Raw genomic sequence first — 23945 nt, forward strand, 5'->3', positions numbered from 1 at the left:
CTTTAGCTTTTCCTTATCTGTGAAGCTCTTTATCTGACCTTCAATTCTGAATGATAGCTTTGCTGGATAAAGTAATCTTGGTTGTAGGTTCTTGGCATTCATCACTTTGAATATTTCTTGCCACTCCCTTCTGGCCTGCAAAGTTTCTGTTGAGAAATCAGCTGGCAGTCGTATGGGTGCTCCCTTGTAGGTAACTGACTTTCTTTCTCTTGCTGCTTTTAAGATTCTCTCTGTCTTTTGCTCTTGGCATTTTAATGATGATGTGTCTTGGTGTGGTCCTCTTTGGATTCCTTTTGTTTGGGGTTCTCTGCGCTTCCTGGACTTGTAAGTCCATTTCTTTCACCAGGTAGGGGAAGTTTTCTGTCATTATTTCTTCAAATAGGTTTTCAATATCTTGCTCTCTCTCTTCTTGTGGCACCCCTATAATTCAGATGTTGGTACGCTTGAAGCTGTCCCAGAAGCTCCTTACACTATCTTCGTATTTTTGGATTCTTTTTTCATTTTGCTTTTCCGGTTGGGTGTTTTTTGCTTCTTTGTATTTCAAATCGTTGACTTGATTCTTGCAATCCTCTAGTCTGCTGTTGGGATTCTGTATAATATTCTTTATTTCAGTCAGTGCATGCTTAATTTCTAGTTGGTCCTTTATCACAACCTCGTTAGATTTCTTGTAGGTCTCATTAAGTTTATCGGTAGTTTCTAGAAAATTCTTGAAAAACCTTAAAAGTGTGGTTTTGAACTCTATATCCAGTCGTTTGCTTTCCTCCATTTCTGTCATTTGTGACCTTTTTCTTTGTCTCTGCATTTTTTATGCTTCCCTGTGTTGATAAAGTGGTTTTCTGTGCTGAGTGTCCTCTAGGGCCCAGTGGTTCAGCCTCCCCAATTACCTGAGGAGGACACTCTTGGTGCACCCCCTTGTGGTCTTTGTGCAGTCTTGTTGTAGTTAAGCCTTCATTGTTGTAGTTATCACTGGGAGGAATTGACCTCCAGGCCAGTTGGCTATGAGAATCAGCTGTGTCTACAGTGGAAGAACTTCTGTGCTGGAGACACCCCTCTGGGGCAAGACTTGCTTCAATGGGGCTTTGGTGCTCACTGAGTCTGCCCCCTGAGTATGTCCTTTATGGTTCCACGGAGCTGCAAACTGGACGGTCCCACTCTGACCTCTGCGTGGTTCCTGGATCTCTAGGGAGGTGCTAATCTAGCCTCTGCCTTAGGCTATCCAGCAAAAACCTCCCTGCAGGGCTTGGGCGGGGCGGGTCCCACAGGATCAACAGGGTGGGGCTAGCAGTTATGGCTGCTCTCAGAGGCTCTGCTTCTCAGTGTCTGGGCAATCGCTGCATGCCCGTCCGAGAGAAAGCTGCCCTCAAGTTCCAACCGATGCCAGACAGTCCCGCTTCTCCCATATGAGTCTGGGTCCCCAGAGACTCGCCCAGAACTGGAGCTCAGGGCCTGAGACTCCCTCCCGATTGAAAACGATAACCACACCCTCAGCTGCCAGCCCTTTCATTATGCACCTCCGCACCTTAGTATTTTACTTCCGCACTGCACCTCCTCTGAGTCTCGGTATGCTTTTCTCTTTCCTTCTAGTTGTGGAATTTCCACTCAGCCAGCCTTCCTGTGGTTCTGGATGATGTCCGTTCTGTCTTTTAGTTGTATTTTTGAAGTGGTTGTTCGAGGCAGCAAACTCCGGTGTTTACCTATGCCGCCATCTTGGTTTCTCTCACTTCCGTCTCCCATTTCTTATCCTCATTTTTGCAATATTTCCCTTTCAGCCTATAAATGTGCATAAATCTCTTAAAACAGAACAAACCCAACAAGCCACCCTTGAACCCTCATTTTCCCTTGGTCAGTGCCTCTTCTTTCCTTTCTTTCACATTCAAACTTTTGGACAGGTTAATGTTGGTTTCCTGTTCACTTCCTTAGTTCCTACTTACCCCACACCAGTTTGTATTCCTTGGAGTCTCCAGAAAGTTCTCTTATCAAGGTCATAATGACATTAATTGCCAAATATGACTGACACTTTAGTATCGCTCTGGATTGATCCCTCCACAACATGTGACACCTCTGAGAGGTCTTTTCTTCGTTAAACTCTTCTGTTCCCTTGGTCCCTTTCTATTTTGATCATCTGGTTAGCCCCGATTTTTGCTGTTCAGCTGAATTCACTGGGGCCTCTTCTTACACTTGCCCCTAACAAGCTGGTATTTCCCAGAGATCTAGGCTCTACTTTCTTTTTCTCCTAATTCTCTGACTTTTCCCTAAGTAATCCTTCTTATGGTTTGCATCACCACTTTATATACTGGCAACACATCTCTGTTTCCATTCTAGCTTCCACATCTGTTTGCACGTCTGAGTCTCCAATTTCCCTGGGTAGTCCCTCTGCCACACAGAACCTCCTACCTGTTTATGGAGGTGGTCTAATACAGGGGTTAAGTACACAAGTTGAAAATTCAGATTGCCTGGGTTTGAATTTCAATGTGGCCACTTACCAAGCTTGAGCAAGTTGTTTAAACTCTTTGTACTCTCATGTGTAAAAGAAAGATAATAAGAGTATCTACTTCTTGATATGAGAAAAATGCATATAAGGTAGTATCTAGCAATAGCCCAATATGTTAGTTTATTGTTATTAATTCCTATCTTGTTTGGGACTCCATTCAAGCAAGCCAGAAATTTGAGTCATCTTTCTCATCTTTCATCTTCTTCCATATCCATTGAATCATTAATACTTGATTTGATCTCTTAAGGCTGTGTCAAATCACCTTTCACCTTCTCCTCCTCCCATCTCATTGCTCTCCCTTAGTTCAGGTCCTCAACACTTGTCAGCAGGACAGCTGACACCCTATTCAGTCTCCCTATCTCCAGTTTACACTTCCTTCAATCCATCCTCTATAACGCAAATCTAACCATTTTACTTCTTTTAAAATATATATATATATATATATATATATATATATATATATATATATTGATATCAGAGAGGAAGGGGGAGGGAGAGAGAGATAGAAACATCAATAATGAGAGAGAATCATTGATCGGCTGCCTCCTGCATGCCTCCTACTGGAGGCCGAGCCTGCAACCTGGGCATGTGCCCTTGACCAAAATCAAACCCTGGACCCTTCAGTCCGCAAGCCAATACTCTATCCACTGAGCCAAACTGGCCAGGGCTAACCATTTTACTTCTTAACATAATTTTTCTGTGCACCCCCATTTCCTACTACAGAGTTTCTCAAAGTGTGTGCATCAGAATCACCACTCAAGTTTGAAAGTGAGGGTTCTGACACACCATTCCAATCCTGCTTGATTGAGACCTCTGAGACCTAGAAATCTGCACTTTTCAATTGGATGATACCTGTATACATAGAGCTCTTCACGACCCATTCTCTACTTTTCCACCTCAGCTTCTGCCATTGCCCACTTTGTACCCTAACCCTCCTTTTCAAGACTTGCAAACTCTGCTTTTGCAAAGATGGCTGTGGTCTTCTGAAATGCCTTTCACCTCCCTGTCTCACAGACACACTTCATTCTTTGAAGTCTTATTCATCATAATATCCTGACTGATAAATCTCACTTTACTTCTCTACAGCTCAGTTTCTCAAACTTTTTTTTTCATTATTGCTCCCCCACCCAAAGAGCTTTTAGCACCTTTTCCTAATTGAGCCCTGCATATAATTTTAATATCACAGATATGCTGTACATCTGTTTCTATACTGTGGCCCTTTGGAGAACCATAAACCATGGCACATCTACACCACCCCCTTGAAAAAATCAGTTTTTGCTCCCTAGGGGACAATATTGTCTCTGTTGAGAATGCACGCTCTGCAGTGGCAGACACTGATATCCAAACTGGCCTTGAGGTTCACTTTGGTTTCTGTGATGTCTATAATGACTCGTCCTCTCTCTCTGACTATTCCTTCTCAAGATTCTTTCATAGGCCTTTCTTCTTCCACCTGCCCTGTAAATACTGGCATAGCACAAGGCTCAAGACTTGTTTTTATTTTTCTGTGTTATTCTATACATGCTTTCCAGGTAACTTGACCTGTTTCCTTCGTTTTGTGTGTTTTTTTTTTGTTTGTTTTTTGGTGGTGTTATTAATCCTTACCCAAGGATATTTTTCCCCACTGATTTTTAGAGAGAGTAGAAGGGAGGGTGGGTGGAGGACGGGAAAGGAGGAGGAGGAGGAGGAGAAGGGGAAGGGGGAGGAGGAGGAGGAGGAGGAGGAGGAGGAGGAGGAGGAGGAGGAGGAGGAGGAGCAGGAGAGAGAAAGAGAAATATGTGAGAGAGACACATTGATTAGTTGCCGGACTGGGATGAATCTGCAACTCAGGTATGTGCCCTTGACCAGGAATCAAACCCGAGACCCTATGGTGCTGTGCAGGCACTGAGCCACACAGGCCAGGGTTGTTTCCTTAGTTTTACTTCCCACCTATCATGCTGGTAATTCCCAAGTCTGTATTTTCACTGGACGATTTTCCTGAGTTTTAGTCTCTTGCTAGTCCAAGTATGGCCCACAGACTGGCAGCATTTAATATCACCTGGGAGTTTGTTAGAAATGCAGACTTTTAGGTTCCACCCCAGACCTCCTGAGCCAGAATCTGCATTTTAACAAGATCCCAGATATTTCATATGCACATTAAAGGTAAAGAAGCCCTAGGATGAACCCTACTGCCAGATCTCTAACAGATCTCTTTAATTAGATGTTTTGTAAGAACGTCAGTTCTTATTCCCTGCTCTTCTTGGTTAATAGTTACACAATTTACTCAGTCCTGTACACAAGAAATCTAGATTACTCTTTCCTTATAATTTATACCAAATTTATTAGAATTCCTATCTAATCCAGCTATTAATGGCTCTTGAATTTATTCCTTCTTTTGTGTTCATTACCACTGCTTTCACCTAACAGATTTCTTTATAACATACCCCACCCCCCACCACCACAATTTATCTGCCAACTATTCCTGATTGCAAACCTGATCATATTATCTCCCCATGGCTAAAAATTCCTTCAGTGATTACTCACTGTCCAAAGCCAAGGTTCTTAACCAGGGATCCATACATGGGCTTCAGAAGAGCCCTAAACTTTCTGAAATTATAAGGAAAATTTTGTGTATATACACTTTCCTAAGGACAATGTATACAGCTTTCATCAGATTTTCAGAGACATCCTTGACCAAAATAGGTCAAGAACCACTGACATGAAGGATCAACATCAAGCTACTTAGCTTGGCATATAAGGACATGTCACACCTCTCCTCAATTACCTCCAGCCACTTGCCTATAGAAGCCATGGGTTCCAGCTTTAATTATAGACTTAGAAGTTTCCTCAGCTTTCATAACTCTGTACCTCTACACATCCTGTTTCTGGAATAATCCCAGGGTTACCTACACAAACAGTAAGCGGTGCAGCCTAGCTTTGCACCCAAGTCTTACTTCAAAGTCAGTCATTCCACTCTACATTGGCTTAACGTTTACATCGTGACCTACACACAAATACATGCACACACATTAGAACAACTTTCATGAAATCAAACTTGATATAAAAAATGCTGGTTGCAGCCCACTAATTGGATATATTTTTCACTGATGAGTTACAACCCTTAGTTTGAAAAACACTGCATGAGGCCTTTGCTGATACAGGGAGTTCTCCTTACTGAGAACTGATTATCTGCGCCCCAGCAGTACTAAGATTTTGAGGTTTCCTAGGGATACAAAGCTGTTGTAACATAAAAGTAGTATTTGCTAATGAATTGGCCACTTGTATCAGTCTCCATTCAAACAACATATCCTTTCACCTCTAGCACCTATCCCCATCCATCTTTTCCATCATTTTGTCTCTCATGCATTCTCAAATATATCAGCGAGTAATTCAATGCATATTTATCACAAAGTAAAATTATAAATCTTATAAAAAGATGCTGAATATCATATAAATTCAGCATACAAAACTGATAACAAGGATCTGGTAGGCCAGCTTTCAACTGAAGAGGAGAAAAATAAGGATAATTTTAAAGGTGATTCAAAAGAGGGACTTGAATACCAAATGATTAAGAAGCCCTCAGGAAAACTGATGAAGCCCTTGAATATTTTGGCAAAATCAATCCACTAAATGATCATGCTCCTCTCCCAGGAACTGAAATGTACCATCTTGAAATATCATGCAATATTGTTAGAAAAACTGGGGCCAAAACAAGAACAATCAATTCTTGATATACTCTTTGTTTGTTGTATGAAGTTCTTAGCATTCAAATTTATTAAAAGAGAGAAAATAAACATATTTTAATAGCTTTTAGTTATTTGACTCAGCATACTATCAAGCCCCACCCCCTCCACTACTTACTGGAAAATTTTAGTTCCCCCTTTAAATGGATTCACTAAGTGGCCTTTGGTCTGGTACCAACTGTCCTCAAATAATAAACTCTTGCATATTGTTTTGTTTCACATCACCTGGCATACGGTGGGAGTTTAAAAAATGTTTGTTAAATTAATAATTACAGTAGCCTTCTCTGCCTCTAGTCTCAGTTCCTTTTGAATCAATTAGCACATTGATGGCCACTCTAAAATTCTTCAGTAAATACTCACCAACCTCAGTGAAAAAACCCAATTCCCCAGCATGGCTTACAAAATCCTTAGAATCTAGTCCTATTCTACTTGCTTTTATACTTGGGCCTCATTTAGTTACTTGTAGTTCTCCAAATGCCCCATAAGTTCCTCCTGCCACACTTTTATCATTCCCTCTGTTTGGAATTATCCATCCCCACCAATGAGCAGACTCCTTTTCCTTCTTCTGTACAACCCACTACCTTGTACACAACTAGCACACACCACCCACATTGTGTCTGTATTGCAGCTGCTTCCCAACTTGTTCTAAGCAATTTTCATTATAAAATGTTTTACTGATAAAAGTAATATAATCACATTAGAGAAAATATAGGAAAAGTAGGGGAAATAGAAAAAACGTATATATATATATATATATATACCACACTCCCCTCCTCCTTACAGTCACTGGTACTTTGTTGTACAGTTGACCCTCAAAAGAAATGGTTGGAATTGCACAGGTCCACTTATAAATGAATTTTTTTCAGTTGACCAGAGCAGTTCAAACTCCTGTAGTTTAAGGTTCAATCTATGGCTGGGGACCCATGGATGTGGAGGGCCACTGGAGTTACATGTGAACTTGGGATTGCATAGGACATCTGCGCCCCTATTGATCACAGGTCCATTTTTTCCTTCTAAGATTTTTTTCATATGCACATATTTTTACATGACTCTAATGAAAGTGAATATATGAGGTTGTAGCTATCTGCCCTTTAAAAACAAAGCCAGCAGTACCATGAGATGGCGACCAGCAAGAAGGTAAGGAGGGAGAGTGTGTGAGAGAGTGAGGGAGCAATAGAAGAATGTGTGGACGTGTGTGGTGTGTGTGTGTGTGTGTGAGCTAGGGACAGTTAGATCCTGCAGGTCTTCCAAGGGGCTGCCAAACCAGGCAGTCTTAGATGGTGAAACCCCGCTGCCACCGCGGACACTCCAGGGGCAGCCAGCGCGGGCACAGAGACCATGCCATCTTGAAAAACAGAGCTGCTTGAAACTAGGATCCTAGCCTCACTACCACCCAATCTGGTCTCAGATGCAAACCGGGACCCTACAGCCACTGGGGACAAAGACCTCCGACCACAGCTGAAGATCCACAGACACCAAGAATCCAGACATCCCGGCCTCAGATTTCTGTGAGTCACAGAGTCCATCCCCCTCCCACAGGCTTGCTGCAGTGCCATAGGAACTGCTGGTCCCACCCTGCACAAGCAGGCCTCCTGCCCACACAGGGCAGCTCTGGCTCTGCTGCCCGAATTTGAGCTTGGGCACATGGACACTGGGAATCTGCTTCCCACAGAGCACACTCTCTCGACGAGACCCCACACCCACACAGGGTAGCAGTGCCACCTGACTGATTCTGGGCAAGCGCACACAGAAGTCTGTTTTTCGCAGCGCAGTAGTGGACCTCCTGCCGACACAGTGTGGCTGTGCAACCCAGTTCCCCAAGCGGACCAGGGTCCCTGATTCTCTGTGTGATAGGCAGCACTGAGCACGAGTGACTTGACTGTTTCTCATCATGCACACCTGGGATCCCTAATTCCCAGTGCATGCACATGAGGAGCCAGTGACTCCAATTCTCCGCACCTGCGCACACAGGGGCCCTGATTCTCAGCACCAAGCAACAGAAACTCTGATGCTTGATTCTCGGCACGGGCAAAGGGGGACTCTGACTCCTGGCATGCGCTAGGGGACTCTGACTTTCAGCACAGGCCAGCGGGGTCTCTTTATCAGTGCAGCACAGGTGGGATTCCTGATTCTAGATGTGTGCATGAGGCCGCACTGAGCGCTGGTGACTCTGAACCTGGGCGAAGGAGGCTCCCACCAACTCATGGCAGCCACAGGTCTTGGTGTCGGAGTTCCTTAGTAATACTCAGATGGTGTGAAGCTCCCACTGCACATGGCCCAGGCCCCTGCAACTCGGCATTTGAACCTTCTGGTGATAGTCAGAATGGGGAGACAACAGGATAATCCCCAAGGGAAAGAAAAAGAGGAATCGCCAAGAAAGGAAATAAGTGAAACTGAGGCATGCAACATGACAGAAAAAGAATTCAGAGTAATGGTCCTACAGTTCATACACCAGAAGGATGAGAAAATCAACAACCTATGCAAAAATCAGGAAGAAATCAAAACTGATATAGCTACAATCAAAAACACCATGGAAGGTTTCAACAGATTAAAAGAAGCAGAGGACTGAATAAGTGAGTTTGAAGATGAGGTAGAGTAACAAGCCCAAGCTGAACAGCAGCTGCAGAAAAAAATTAAAAACCAAAAGGAGAGCCTAAGGGAGCTTTGGGACAACATAAAATGAAGTAACATATGGATAATATGGGTGCCAGAAGGACAAGAAGAGTGTCAAGGATTAGAAAATCTATTTGAAGAAATAATGACAGAAAACCTCCCTGATATGGGGAAGACAAAACTTACACAAGTACAGAGAGTCCCAAGCAAGATGAATCTCAAAAGACCCACATCAAGAAACGTCATAATTACAATAGAAAATGTTAACAACAAAAGAGAATTTTAAAGGTTGTGAGAGAGAGACCTACAAAGGATCCCCCAGCAGATTATCAAATGATTTCTCAACAGAAACACATCAAGCTAGAAGGGAATAGAAGGAAGTACACAAAGTGATTCAAAGCAAAGGACTGAGTCCAAGAATACTCTATCCAGCAAGACTATCAATCAAAGTTGAGGGGGAAATCAGAAGCTTCGTAGACAAAAAAAGAAAAAAAAAAAAAACAAGCTAAGGGAATTTATCACTACCAAGCCAGCAATGCAAGAGATGCTAAAGGGAAGGCTGTGGAAAGAAGAAACAGAAGGGGAAGAAGGAACTCAGGCTTAAAGCACAGAAATGGCTACAAACAAGTACCTATCAATAATTTAAACGTAAATGGATTAAATGGTCCAATCAAAAGACATCAAGTGACTGAATGGATAAGAAAACATCACCCATATATATGCTGTCTATAGGAGACCCCCCTGAGAACAAGGGAATCACAGAGACTGAAAGTAAAGGGATAGAAAAATATCTACCAGGTAAATGGAAATGAAAAAAAAGCTGGGGTAGCAATACTTATATCTGACAAAATAGACCTCAAAGTGAAAACCATAACAAGAGACTAGAAAGGCCACTTCATAATTCTAAAAGGATCGATACAACAAGAGGAAATAACTCTGGTAAACATTTATGCACCCAATGCAGGAGCACCCAAATACATAAAAAAAAAACATCCAGAAGATATCAGGGGAGAGATTCATAGCAACACAATCATAGTAGGAGACTTTAATACCCCATTAATATCACTGGAAAAATCCTCTAGACAAAAAATTAGCAAAGAAACATCAATCATAAACAACTCACTAGATCAGATGGACTTAATCGACACCTTTAGAACACTCAACTCCAAAACTACAGAATATACATTCTTCTCAAGGACACATGGGACATTTTCAAAGATAGACCACAAACTGGGACACAGGCAAAGGCTCTCCAAATTCAAGAGGATTGAAATCGTATCAAGCATCTTCTCAGATTACAATGGCATAAAATTAGAAATCAACTACAGTAAAAACAATCACAAAAATTCAAACACTTGGAGGCTGAATAACACTATTAAACAATGAGTGGGTTACCATAAAGATCAAAGAAGAAATAAAAAAAATCCTGGAAACAAACGACAATGAAAACACTACAATCCAAAATCTTTGGGACACAGTGAAAGCAGTCCTGAGAGGGAAGTTCATAATATTCCAGGCCTACCTCAAAAAATCAAGAAAAACTGATAATAAACCATCGAACTCTGCAACTTGAAGAATTAGAGAGCAACAAGAAAAGCCCAGTGTGAGCAGAAGGAAGGAAATAATAAAGATAGGAGCAGAAATAAATGACATAGACACACACACACAAAACACACACACACACACACTACACACACAAAATCAATGAAACCAAGAGCTGGTTCTTTGAAAGGATAAACAAGATTGATGAACCTCTAGCCAGGCTCACCAAGAAGCAAAGAGAGAAGACCCAAATAAACAAAATCAGAAATGAAAAAGGAAAAACTAATTAGGGGGAGAACCAAGATGGCGGCATAGGTTAACGCCGGAGTTTGCTGCTTTGAACAACTACTTCAAAAGTGAAACTAAAAGACGGAACGGACATCACCCAGAACCACAGGAACGCTGGCTGAGTGGAAGTCCTACAACTAGGAGGAAAGAGAAACGCATACGGACACTCAAAGGAGGCGCAGTGCTGAAGTCAAATTCTGAGGTGCGGAGTGCGCGGAGCGGGCTGGCAGCGGAGGGCGCGGTTGGCGTTTTCAATCGGGAGGGAGTCGCAGACTCTGAGCTCCAGATAAAAGCGAGTCTTTAGGGACCCAGACTCAAACGGGAGAAGCGGGACTGTCTGGCTTCGGTCAGAGTGAGTGCAGCTTTCTCTCCGAGGTATGCAGCGGGTGCTGGGACTCAGAGAGGCAGAGCCCCTGGGGACAGGACTGAGAGCCGCCATAACTGCTCTCTCCAGCCCACCCTGTTGATCCTGTGCGACCTGCCCCGCCCAAGCCCTGCACAGAGGCATTTGCCGGATAGCCTCAGGCAAACACCAGATTAGCACCTCCCTAGAGGACAGAAGTTCTCTCACTGCAGACACAGCTGATTCTCATAGCCACTTGGCCTGGAGGTCAAACGCTCCCTGGTATTAGCTACAACAATCAAGGTTTAACTATAAGACTGCTCACAAAGACCACTAGGGGGTGCACCAAGGAAGCATAACAAAATGCGGAGACAAAGAAACAGGACAAAATTGTCAATGGAAGATATAGAGTTCAGAACCACACTTTTAAGGTCTCTCAAGAACTGTTTAGAAGCCGCCGATAAACTTAATGAGATCTACAAGACAACTAATGAGACCCTCAATGTTATGATAAAGAACCAACTAGAAATTAAGCATACACGGACTGAAATAACGAATATTATAGACTCCCGACAGCAGACCAGAGAAGCGCAAGAATCAAGTCAATGATTTGAAATGCGAGGAAGCAAAAAACACCCAACCGGAAAAGCAAAATGAAAAAAGAATCCAAAAATGCGAGCATAGTGTAAGGGGCCTCTGGGACAGCGTCAAGCGTACCAACATCAGAATTATAGGGGTGCCAGAAGATGAGAGAGAGCAAGATATTGAAAACCTATTTGAAGAAATAATGACAGAAAACTTCCCCCACCTGGTGAAAGAAATGGACTTACAGGTCCAAGAAGCGCGGAGAACCCCAAACAAAAGGAATCCAAAGAGGACCACACCAAGACACATCATAATTAAAATGCCAAGAGCAAAAGATAAAGAGAGAATCTTAAAAACAGCAAGAGAAAGAAACTCAGTTACCTACAAGGGAATACCCATACGACTGTCAGCTGATTTCTCAACAGAAACTTTGCAGGCCAGAAGGGAGTGGCAAGAAATATTCAAAGTGATGAATACCAAGAACCTACAACCAAGATTACTTTATCCAGCAAAGCTATCATTCAGAATTGAAGGTCAGATAAAGAGCTTCACAGATAAGGAAAAGCTAAAGGAGTTCATCACCACCAAACCAGGATTTTATGAAATGCTGAAAGGTATCCTTTAAGAAGAGGAAGAGGAAGAAGAAGAAAAAGGTAAAGATACAAATTATGAACAACAAATATGCATCTATCAACAAGTGAATCTAAGAATCAAGTGAATAAATAATCTGATATACAGAATGAACTGGTGATTATAATAGAATCAGGGACATAGAAAGGGAATGGACTGACTATTCTTGCGGGGGGAAGGGGTGTGGGAGATGCGGGAAGAGACTGGACAAAAATCGTGCACCTATGGATGAGGACAGTGGGTGGGGAGTGAGGGGGGAGGGTGGGGCGGGAACTGGGAGGAGGGGAGTTATGGGGGGGGAAAAAGAGGAACAAATGTAATAATCTGAACAATAAAGATTTAATTAAAAAAAAAGAAATGAAAGAGGTGAAATAAAAACAGGCCCCACAAAAATACAAAGAATCTTTAAAAAATACTATGAACAACTCAACTCCAACAAACTGGTCAACCTAGAAAAAAGGGACATATTCCTAGAAAAATACAACCTTCCAAAAGGAGGAATAAAAGGAGGAATAAAAAAAATCTGAATGGGCTGATAACTATGAAGGAAATTGAAGCAGTAATCAAAAAACTTCCAATATACAAAAGCCCTGGACCAGACAGCTTCACAGGGGAGTATTATCAAACATTCAAAGAATAAAACCTATCTTCCTCAAACTATTACAAAAATTCAAGAGGAAGGAGCACTTCCAAGCTCTTTCTACAAAGCCAGCATTATCCTAATCCCAAAACCAGATAAAGATAATACAAAAAAAGAGAATTACAGGCCAATATCCCTCATGAACACAGACACCAAAATCCTCAACAAAATTCTAGCAAATCGAACCTAGAATTACATTAGAAAGATCATACACCATGACAAGTGGGATTTTTTTTAATGTTTTATTTTTTTTATTTTTGAATTAAGAAACAATCCAAGTGGGACTTGTTCCCGTGATGCGAGAATGGTACAATATCCGCAAATCAATAAATGTGATACAACACATAAACAAACTTAGAGATAAAAACCATATAACTATAGCCATTGATGCAGAAAAAGCATCCGACAAAATCCAACACCCTTTCTTGATAAAAACTCTCAGCAAGGTGGGAATAGAAGGATCATGCCTCAACATAATAAAAGCCATATATGACAAACCCACAGCCAACATCATACTCAAAGGGCAAAAACTAAAACCATTTCCCCTAAGAACAGGAACAAGACAGGGATGCCCACTCTCACCACTCCTGTTCGACATAGTACTGGAAGTACTAGCCATTGCAATAAGACAAGAAGAAGAAATAAAAGGCGTCCAAATTGGAAAAGAAGTAAAACTGTCCTTATTCGCAGATGAGATGATATTGTACATAGAAAACCCCAAAGACTCCATCAATATCTACTAGACTTAAATGAATTTGGCAATGTAGCAAGATACAAAATTAACACCCAGGAGTCTATGGCTTTTCTATACACCGATAATGAACTCACAGAAAGGGAAATTAAAAATGCAATTTGCACGCAGCAAAGGAAACCATCAACAAAATAACAAGAAGACCCACTGCATGGGAGAACATATTTGCCAACGATATCACCGATAAGGGTTTAATCTCCAACATTTACAGGGAACTCATGAAACTTAAAAATAGGAAGATAAACAATCCAATCAAAAAATGGGCAATGGACCTAGATAGACACTTTTCAAAAGAGGACATACAGAAGGCCAAAAGACATATGAAAACATGCTCAAAGTCATTAATTATACAAGAGATGCAAATCAAAACGACAATGCGGTATCATCTCACACCTGTCAGAATGGCTATCATCAACAATTCAACAAAAAACAAGTGTTGGAGAGGATGTGGAGAAAAAGGAACCCTTCTGCACTGCTGGTGGGAATGCAGACTGGTGCAGCCACTGTGGAGAACAGTATGGAGCTTCCTCAAAAAACTAAAAACGGAACTCCCATTTGACCCAGTGATCCCACTTCTAGGAACATATCCCAAGAAGCCAGAAACACCAATCAGAAAGGATATATGCACCTCTATATTCATAGCAGCACAATTCACCATAGCTAAGATTTGGAAACAGCCTAAGTGCCCATCAGCAGATGAGTGGATTAAAAAACTGTGGTACATCTACACAATGGAATACTATGCTGCAGTAAAAAAGAAGGAACTCTTGCCTTTTGCAACAGCATAGATGGAACTGGAGAGCATTATGCTAAGTGAAATAAGCCAGTCAGAGAAAGATAAATACCACATGATCTCACTCATTTGTGGAATATAGAGAACAAAATAGACTGATGAACAGGGACAGATCCAAAGTCAGAGAAACAGAGATCAGACTATTAATCCCCAGACGGAAAGTAGGGGAGGGTGGGGGGTAAGGGGAAGAGATCAACCAAAGGACTTGTATGCATGCATATAAGCCAAACCAATGGACATGGACAACAGGGGGATGAGAGCATGAGTGGGGATGGGGGGGAGGATGGGGGTTAATGGAGGGGATGAGGACACATTTGTAATACCTTAACTAATAAAGAATTTAAAGATAAAAAATAAAAATAAATACAAATAAAAATTAATTTTAATATAAAAAAGCAATTTGCATTTACCATTGCAGCAAAAAAATTAAGATACCTAGGATTAAACTTAACCAAGGAGACAAAGGACCTGTACTCAGAAAATTTCAGGACGCTGAAAAAAGAGATAGAGGAAGGCATGAACAAATGGAAGAATATACCATGTTTATGGATTGGTAGAATCAACATCATTAAATTGTCCAAACTATCCAAAGCAATCTATAAACTCAATGCAGTTCCCATTAAAATACTAATGGCATACTTCAAAGACCTAGAACAAATTCTCCAATAATTCATCTGGAATAAAAAAAGACCCCAAATAGCTGCAGCAATCTTGAGAAAGAAGAACAATGTTGGAGGGATCACAATACCAGATATCAAGCTATACTACAAAGCCACTGTTCTCAAAACTGCCTGGTACTGGCACAAGAATAGACATACAGACCAGTGGAACAGAACAGAGAACCCAGAAATCGACACAAGCCATTATGCTCAATAAGTATTTGACAAAGGAGGCAAGAGCATACAATGGAGACAAGACAGTCTCTTCAATAAATGGTGTTGGGAAAACTGGACAGATACTTGCAAAAAAATGAAACTATATCACCAACTTACATCATACACAAAAATAAAATGGATAAAGGACTTAAACGTAAGATGGGAAACCATAAAAATCTTAGAAGAAGCCATTGGCAGCAAAATAGCAGACATTTGTTGTAGCAATATCTTTACTGATACAGCTCCTAGGGCAATGGAAACTAAATAGAAAATAAACAAATGGGACTACATCAAAATAAAACTTCTGTACAGCAAAAGAAACCATCAACAAAACAACAAGAACAACAAGATCAACCGAAGGACTTGTATGCATGCATATAAGCATAACCAATGGACACAAGACACTGGGGTAGGGGTGGGGGTGGTGAGGGCATGTGCTGGTGGGTAGGGGAGGCCGGGGAAAGGTCAATGGGGAAAAAAAAAGGAGACATATGTGCTACTCTTTGTAATACTTCAAAACAATAAAATAAAATTAAAAAAAAACAACAAAGCCAACATTATATAATATGCATTTTTTCTTGTTATGCAGTTGCCCTAGCCACCATTTTGAATGGTTATATATAACCAGAGGCCTGGGGTACGACATTCGTGCATGGGAGGAGGAAGGTCCCTCAGCCCGGCCTGCACACTCTTGCAATCCAGGAACCCTCAGAGGATGTTCAACTGCCAGTTTAGGCCTGATCCTGCAGGGAGGATATTCCTTTTGCAATCAGGGACTGCTGGCTCCTAATGGCTCGCCTGCCTGCCTGCCTGATTGCCCCTAACCACTCTGCCTGCTTGCCTGATCGCCCCTAACCACTCACCTGCCTGCCTGATCACCCCTAACCACTCGCCTGCCTTCCTGATCACCCCTAACTGCTCAACTGCCTGCCTGATCGCCCCTTATCGCCTCTGCCTTGGCCCCCACCATGGCAGCTTCATCCGGAAGGATGTCCAGAATGATGTCCAGAAGATTGTTTGGCTGTCTGGTCTAATTAGCATATTACGCCTTTATTATTATAGACTAGAGGCCCAGTGCATGAAATTCTTGGATGGGGCAGGAGGGATGTCCCTCAGTCCGACCTGCACCCTCTCCAATCCGGGACTCCTGGCTCCTAACCGCTCACCTGCCTGATCACCCCTAACCGCTCTGCCTTCCTGCCTAATGCCCTAACTAGTCTCCCCTGCTGGCCTGATCACCCCTAACCACCTCTGCCTGCCTGCCTGATTGCCCTAACTTCTCTCCCCTGCCAGCCTGATCCCCCTAACTGCTCTCCCCTGCCAGCCTGATCCCCCTAGCTTCCAGCCTGATTGCCCTAACTGCTCTCTCCTGAAGGCCTGATCCACCTAACTGCTCTCCCCTGCCAGCCTGATTGCCCCTAACTGCCTCTGCCTCAGCCCCACCACCGTGGCTTTGTCTGGAAGAATGTCCGAAAGATGTCTGGTCTAATTAGCATATTACCCTTTTATTAGTATAGATAGCCCAACAAATGGATATGTTTCAGTATACTACCTAACCATTCCATTGTTGTTGACATTTAGATTTCCCTTCCTTCCTCTCTTTTGGGGGGCTATTTTGAGTAAGAGAGAACTTACCATCTTAATATACACAAGCTTTTCCATATTTTGTATTGGTTTATTTCCTTTGAATAGATTACCAAGAGTAATGGATGTTATAAGTTAAAGATCTTTCATCCTTTGGCTCAAATTTTGTAGGAGGAAAATATATATATATGTCTATATGATGTTTAAATTTCACTTTCTCTAATTACTAGTGATGCTAAGTATTTTTTCATGTATTTTTACTATTTATTTCCTCTTCTGTGAATTGTCTGTTCATGTCTTCTGCCCATTTCTCTGAATATTAGTGTTTTAAAAAGTAAATTAGAATAGTTAGAGTTTTTAAACATTTGTTATATTTGCTGTTACTATTTTTTGTCTATTTTTATTTTGGTAAAATTTTAATGCAAAAAGTAATAAAACGTTATTACAGAAAATTTGAAAACTAGAGAAACACATTTTAAAAAATCAATAATTCTGCCACCCTATCATAACCACCATTATCAATCTCTGTTTTTTCCCCATTTTGTTTTGTGTTTTATAAAATTGTCATTGCAGTGTGCATAGAATTTTAAAATCTTCTTTTTCATTAGCACACAAGTATTTTTCTGATATGCCCTGTAGTCTTCATAATTATCATTTTAAAAAACAGCATAATATTCCATGGAGAGGATTCACCATTTTCTTATTGCTAGACAATCATGTTATTTCTTTTTTTTTTTAAATAAATAAGACTGATAAACACCTTCATACAAATAGTTTTTTCTATATTTTGAATTATTTTCTTAGGAAACATTCTCGGGAGTAGGCTTACTACATGAAAGATTATTAACACCTGCTGGCTTCCAAACTGCCTTCTTAAGGGTTGAACCAAACCACACTATTACTAGCAAACTAAGTACCATCTTTTTCAATTCTATTAAATACAGGCTTTAAAAAAAGTCTACCTAGTTGTTTTAATTTACATTTCTTTGATTAGTAGTGATGAATACTGTCCCATGTCTTCCAGTCACACTTAAACTCTTCTGTAAATTGTCTATTCATGTTCTTTGGCCATATTTCTTCTTATACATCATACTCTATGAGTACCCTATACAAGCCTATCATATTTCATCATATTTATGTCAACTATGCCCTTTCAATATGTGTTTAGATCTTGTTTTTAAAATGGCCACAAAACTTTTAAATTATTTTGGTTTTAAAATTTTATATAGTCAAATTTACTGATCTTATCCTTTGTGAGTTTTGTTAGGTTTGATGGAGCAATTGAGTTGATACCCTTCCCCCTGGAACTGGCTTTTCAGGTCATTTCACTATGGACATTCCCTTTGCTGAAGACCACTTTTCACTTGTAGTGACCACATTCCATTCTGTCCCCTCCAGGTATGCAAGAAGAAGTCTCTGCCCAGAAAAATCCTGCCAATAGTCCTTTAAAAGCCGCTGACTCGCCGAAACCGGTTTGGCTCAGTGGATAGAGCGTCGGCCTGCGGACTGAAAGGTCCCAGGTTCGATTCCGGTCAAGGGCATGTACCTAGGTTGCGGGCATATCCCCAGTAGGAGATGTGCAGGAGGCAGCTGATCGATGTTTCTCTCTCATCGATGTTTCTAACTCTCTATCTCTCTCCCTTCCTCTCTGTAAAAAATCAATAAAATATATTTAAAAAAAAAAAAAAAGCCGCTGACTCCCCTCACTGGGTGTAGGAGCCATCCAGGGTCAGCCACCTGGTGTGCGGATGATCGAATAAATTCTTAATCCCTCACCACTCTGGCCTCCTTTGTTCCTCCTTCAGCGACCTAGCAAGTTTCTTCTATTATTTCCTAAAGCTTAGAAAACTATTCCCCTTCAGAGGCTTGATAAATACTAATTCTCTAGTTTTTTAAAATTTGCTTTTTTATATTTAACTCTTCAATCCAGCTGCCACTTATTTTAGTTTACTACAGGAGATGAGAGTATAAATGCTTTGAGCTGTCACAACATCATTTACTGAACAATCCTTTCTACTCCCATTCACTTGCAACACATGCTTTCTACTAGACTGAATTCTCATATATAACCGTCTCTTTAGGGAGTTTACTAGAATGTCATCTGTCATAACGTATACCCATGGTACCAGTGTTTTCATTATTCTAGTTTTGTATGTTTAATATTTAATAGCGTTAGTCCCTCATTAATCTTCCTTCGCAGAATTTTCTTTGAAAATCACCCTTCTTTAGCTTTCAGCTCTAATTATTGCTGTCTTACCTCAGAGATATGAAATTTTTGAGGGCAGAATTGGTTTATTTCATTAGAATAGATTGCTAGGAATAATATTACTGGGTCAAGAGTTATGAACATTTTCCTCACTCTTTTAATGCTTATTTCCAAAGTTTTCAAAAAGAATGTGCCAATTTCATTATAATCTGTCAGTATCTGGATATTTTGAGGTAAAGGTTTCTCTTTTTTTTTAATCGTTAGGGGGAAAATATACCATGTTTTAATTTATATACCTCTGCTTACTAGTCATGATAAACATATATTTGACATATAGTAGGTTCTTAATCAACTCATGTTGAATGAATAAAATGCATGTATGAATGTACAGATATATTTGGGAATGGAGAAACATTGTGGTTACAACAGACAAATGCTGGGCTAGATGTAAGTTTGTAGACTAAATGCCTGTAGTCCATCTGCAGAGAGGGTCTAAAGGTGTCAAGAACCCCTGAATTGGGGCAATCCCTAGAAACTCTCTAATTTTTATTTTTACCACAGGTGTGTCTGTTTCAAAGTAGGATCAGCTGAAAGCTGTCTGGAATAGTTATAATAATGGTGTGTGGGTATGCCCACATCTACACACAGCCCAGAAGCAACCATGATTGGCTTAAGATAGAGTGTTCTTCCTTTGGCAGCAAAACAGTGATAAGAAGTATCAGGTATCTGGATATTCCACTGGAAAATGACCCAGACCCTAGCAGGCCTGAAGCAATGAATTTAAATGCATAAGCTCCTCACTATACCACTTTTGTGTATTTTTATTTTTGTTCTAGAATCATAATGCCTAATACTGCGCTTAATTGTACAGTCCCAATAAAATGCTGGATCTCTCTTGCTTATGTTTTCTGAATTCAGCATCGATGAATCAACTTCTGATGTAGCATTAAGAAGGTATAGTCATAGATTAAAAGCATTAAAATTTTTTAAAAATAAAATACATACATAACCTCCTCCAAGTGCCACATTCAAACTAGATTTGACTCATAGGACCAGGCATTTTCCATGAAACCACACTGTTCTTCTCAATTCACTAAGCAGAAGAAGGCATATAAGTCCTTGGTTCAGGGAAAGTGGTCCTTTCCCCTTTATCTGGAGCTTCAAGGAAATAAGGCTTTTTTTTCCCTCTTTGGGATTGCTGAATTTTTTTAACCAGTTAACTACCATGCATCCAAAATGGAAACCATCCCCACATGCCACGATATTTTGAATTTAATTTAAAAAATCAATTTGCAATGAATATTATAAAAATAAATATATTACTTACAATTCAGGTGTTCTTGAATATACTCAGCTAAAAAGTCTCACGAAAAATTATTTTAAAGTTCATCAGGACCACCACTTACGGAAAACATTTTTTTAAAAAAATATGTTTTTATTGATTTCAGAGAGGAAGAGAGAGGGAGAGATAGAAACATCAGTGATGAGAGAGAATCACTGATCTGCTGCCTCCTGCATGCCCTACACTGAGGATCAAGCCCACAACCCGGGCATGTGCCCTGACCAGGAATTGAACCATGACTTCCCGATTCATAGATTGATGCTCAACCACTGAGTCACGCTGGCCAGGCAACATTTTTTTTTTTTTATAGACACGCGCGGTGTGTGGGGAAGGTCTGCCTCTCGCGTCTACAGACACTTATGGCATACAATGGATTAATAGAGCAAAAACTAACAAAAGGCAGGTTGTTTCTCTTTGTTTTTAAGTCCATGCAAAACTTATTGCTAAACACTGGTTGTCTTTCCTCCATCACCTCGTAGATTTTAGTAGTAAACTTTCTTAAGGACTTCCATGGTTATGAAATCTGTCAATTTGATGAAAAGAATCCCATGTTATTATCCTAACCTGCATATGTTGAAATTGTGTTCAAGGTTTTATTTTGAAAAAAACAGAGTGCTGTTTTCTCCAGAATCAAGAATATAAAGGTCATGACCAATGGTATGAACAACTGGTGTGTGGATTATACATTAGCACATTGATTCAGAGTTTTAAAAATCTTTTTTCTCCAACATGTATTAAACTAGAGGCCCAGTGCACAAAACTCTGTCCACTTGGGGGGTCCCTCAGCCCGGCCTGTGCCCTCTCGCAGTCTGGGACACCTCAGGAGATGACCACCTGCTGGCTTAGGCCTGCTCCCTGGGGGATTGGGCCTAAGCTGGCAGTCAGACATCCCTCTGGCAGCCTGGGAGCCCTCGGTGGATGTCCACTTGCTAGCAGGGAGCAGGCCTAAGCTGCAGTTGGACATCCTTAGTGCTGCTGAGGAGGTGGGAGAGGCTCCCACCACCATGGCTGTACTGGCAGCCATCAGCCTGGCTTGTGGCTGAGCAGAGCTCCCCCTGTGGGAGCACCCTGACCACAGGGGGCAGCTCCTACATTTAGCATCTGCCCCCTGGTGGTCAGTGTGTGTCATAGTGACCAGTCATTCCCAGTCATTCTGCTGTTACGGTCAATTTGCATATTACCCTTTTATTATATAGGAGTGCCTGGCCAGCCTGGGTGAGGGGCTGATGGCTGTTTGTAGGCTGGCCAAGCGCCCCAGCAGGGACCCTCACCCCATGAGGGTGTGGCCAGCCACGGTGAGTGGCTGATGGCTGTTTGCAGGCTGGCCACAGCCCCTTCAGTGTGGGGGTCCCCACTGGGGTGCCTGGCCATCCTGGGTGAGGAGCTAAGGGCCATTTGCAGGCTGGCCACAGCCCCTTCAGGGTGGGGGGGGGTCCTGCTGGGGTGCCTGGCCAGTCTGGGTGAGGGGCTGAGGGCCATTTTCAGGCTGGCTATGCCCCCCAGCAGGGACCCTGACCCCATGAGGGTGTGGCCATTCTGGGTGAGGGGCTGATGGCTGTTTGCAGGCTGGCCACTGCCCCCAGCCACCCAAGCTCCCAGTGGAGGCTGACTGGAAGCAGGTATCTGGGATTTATTTGTCTTCTATAATTGAAACTTTGTTGCCTTTTGTGGAGGCCACAGCCAGCTCAGAGCTGGTGGGAAGCTTGGCTTCCTCCATCGCCCGGGCAACCAAGCCACCTGCTTGCTCTAGCTCTGTGGCTGTCAGCCGCCATCTTGGTTGCATTAATTTGCATATAGTCACTCTGATTGGCTGGTGGGCGTGCCTTAGGGCATAGCGAAGGTATGGTCAATTAGCATCTTTGTCTTTTATTAGTGTAGATAGTACAAACATATCAAGCAAGATGCTGAATGCTAAGGCCCGGCAGTCCTTGTCAGATACAGAAAGTAGCTGTTCGAAAGACTAACACAAAACTCCAAAAGGACTTTTTCTCTAATTCCAAGTAGCACCTAAGAATAGATGTTTCCCAAGCCCTTTCTTCTCAGAGTGACACCTCTCAGCTGTTACTTTCCTTAGAGCTGGCAGCATAAGACTCCTTCTTGATTCTTCACCCTTTTGTTTTAAATCTATTCTCATCATTTGTCCACCTACTTGAAAATCTTTCAAGACCTAGTTCTACAATCCACCTTTTCTAAGATTTCCATGATCAATTTCTCCCTGATGTTAAATTTCTTCAGCTCATATGTATATTCAATTGGTACCAAAACTGATGTTGCTCCATTATTATTCTAGTCTTGTTAATGTTTCTACAGTATAAATCCCTTAAAGATGGGGATTTCCAGAAAGATGAAAAGGAATTTTGAGATTATATCCTTTGCCCTGCCCATTTTCCTGAGGTAGAAACTGAGGCCTAGAGAGGTTAATCTAGTCAGTTAGCAAAGTTTGCAGAAAAAGCTGAGCATCCTGACTTTCTATAGTTTGCTTTCCACTATATTATGTCATCTATATCACTTGCATCTCTTCAGAATGTCTAGTAAAGTGTTAATATACAGATATATATACATACACACATACTAGAAGCCCGATGCATGAAATTTGTGCAAGAGTAGGCTTTCCTTCACCCGGCTACTGGCACTGGCTTCCCTCTGGCACCTGGGACTCGGGCTTCCCTTGCAGCCCCAGCTTCATCTGGTATAATGAGCATATTATGCTTTTAAAATATATAATATATATATATATATATATCAATAAATGCCAATACAATAAGCATATGAGCTTACATAACAGAGGAACTGACTCAAGGAAAGAGGCAGAAAGCAGAAAGGTCATTTTCTTACTTCTTTGCATGATGCCACCCTCCAGACCAGTTAATTGCTACTCTGCACATTCCATCAATCAGGCATTGGGCAGCTGTGATTGTAGCCCCTCCTACAGATGCTGCGTAGTCAAATATCCCTTCTGTAGCTGGACAGTCATAACCTTTGGGAAAACATCAAAAGAGCTTGTTAAAAGATGAATTGGAGAGAGAGGAGGTATGATATTGTGATTTATAATAAGAAATATATTTGACCTTTGTCCCCATTTCTGGTACAGAGCTCCCAAAACTCTTGGAATTTCCCCAGTGATGAGAGCAATCCATAAAGGTGTCTGTGTTATGTTAATGAGGCAACCAGTAGACCACACCTAAGGATGAGTCTGGTTGCCAGTGGAGTCAACCATGTGATTAGAGGGTTGGAAGTTTCAGTCCCACTCCTTGACCTCTAGTGAGGGGAGAGGAGCTAGAGATTTAGTTCAATCACCAACTGATCAATGACTTAACCAATCATACCTATGTAATAAAGTCTCCATAAAAACCCAATAGGAGAGGGTTCAGAAAGCTTCTGGGTTGATGAACATGTGCAGATTTGGGTGGGGTGGCACACTTGAAGAGGGCATGGAAACTGCATCCTTCCCCCTATCCCTTGCATTAAGCATCTCTTCCATCTGGCTGCTCCTGAGTTATAGCCATTTACAGTTGACTCTTGAACAACAAAGGGGTTGAGGGG

General features: G+C 41.6%; 1 protein-coding gene across 6 annotated transcripts in view; it reads right to left on the minus strand.

Moving 5' to 3' along the window:
- HDAC8 (histone deacetylase 8) overlaps positions 1–23945 on the minus strand; it is a 439610-nt gene that overhangs the window by 410011 nt on the left and 5654 nt on the right. For all 6 annotated transcript variants that reach the window (XR_013995438.1, XM_081080877.1, XM_081080875.1 and 3 more), the window contains one exon: positions 23238–23379. Coding sequence is in view for 5 of the 6 variants with exons in the window: in XM_081080877.1 (XP_080937003.1) it covers positions 23238–23379 (142 nt within the window). In the remaining variant the exon portion in view is untranslated. The remainder of the gene's footprint in view (positions 1–23237; positions 23380–23945) is intronic.

The sequence above is a fragment of the Myotis nattereri genome, assembly GCF_964212035.1.
Source record: "Myotis nattereri genome assembly, chromosome: X".
Taxonomy (NCBI): Eukaryota; Metazoa; Chordata; class Mammalia; order Chiroptera; family Vespertilionidae; genus Myotis; species Myotis nattereri.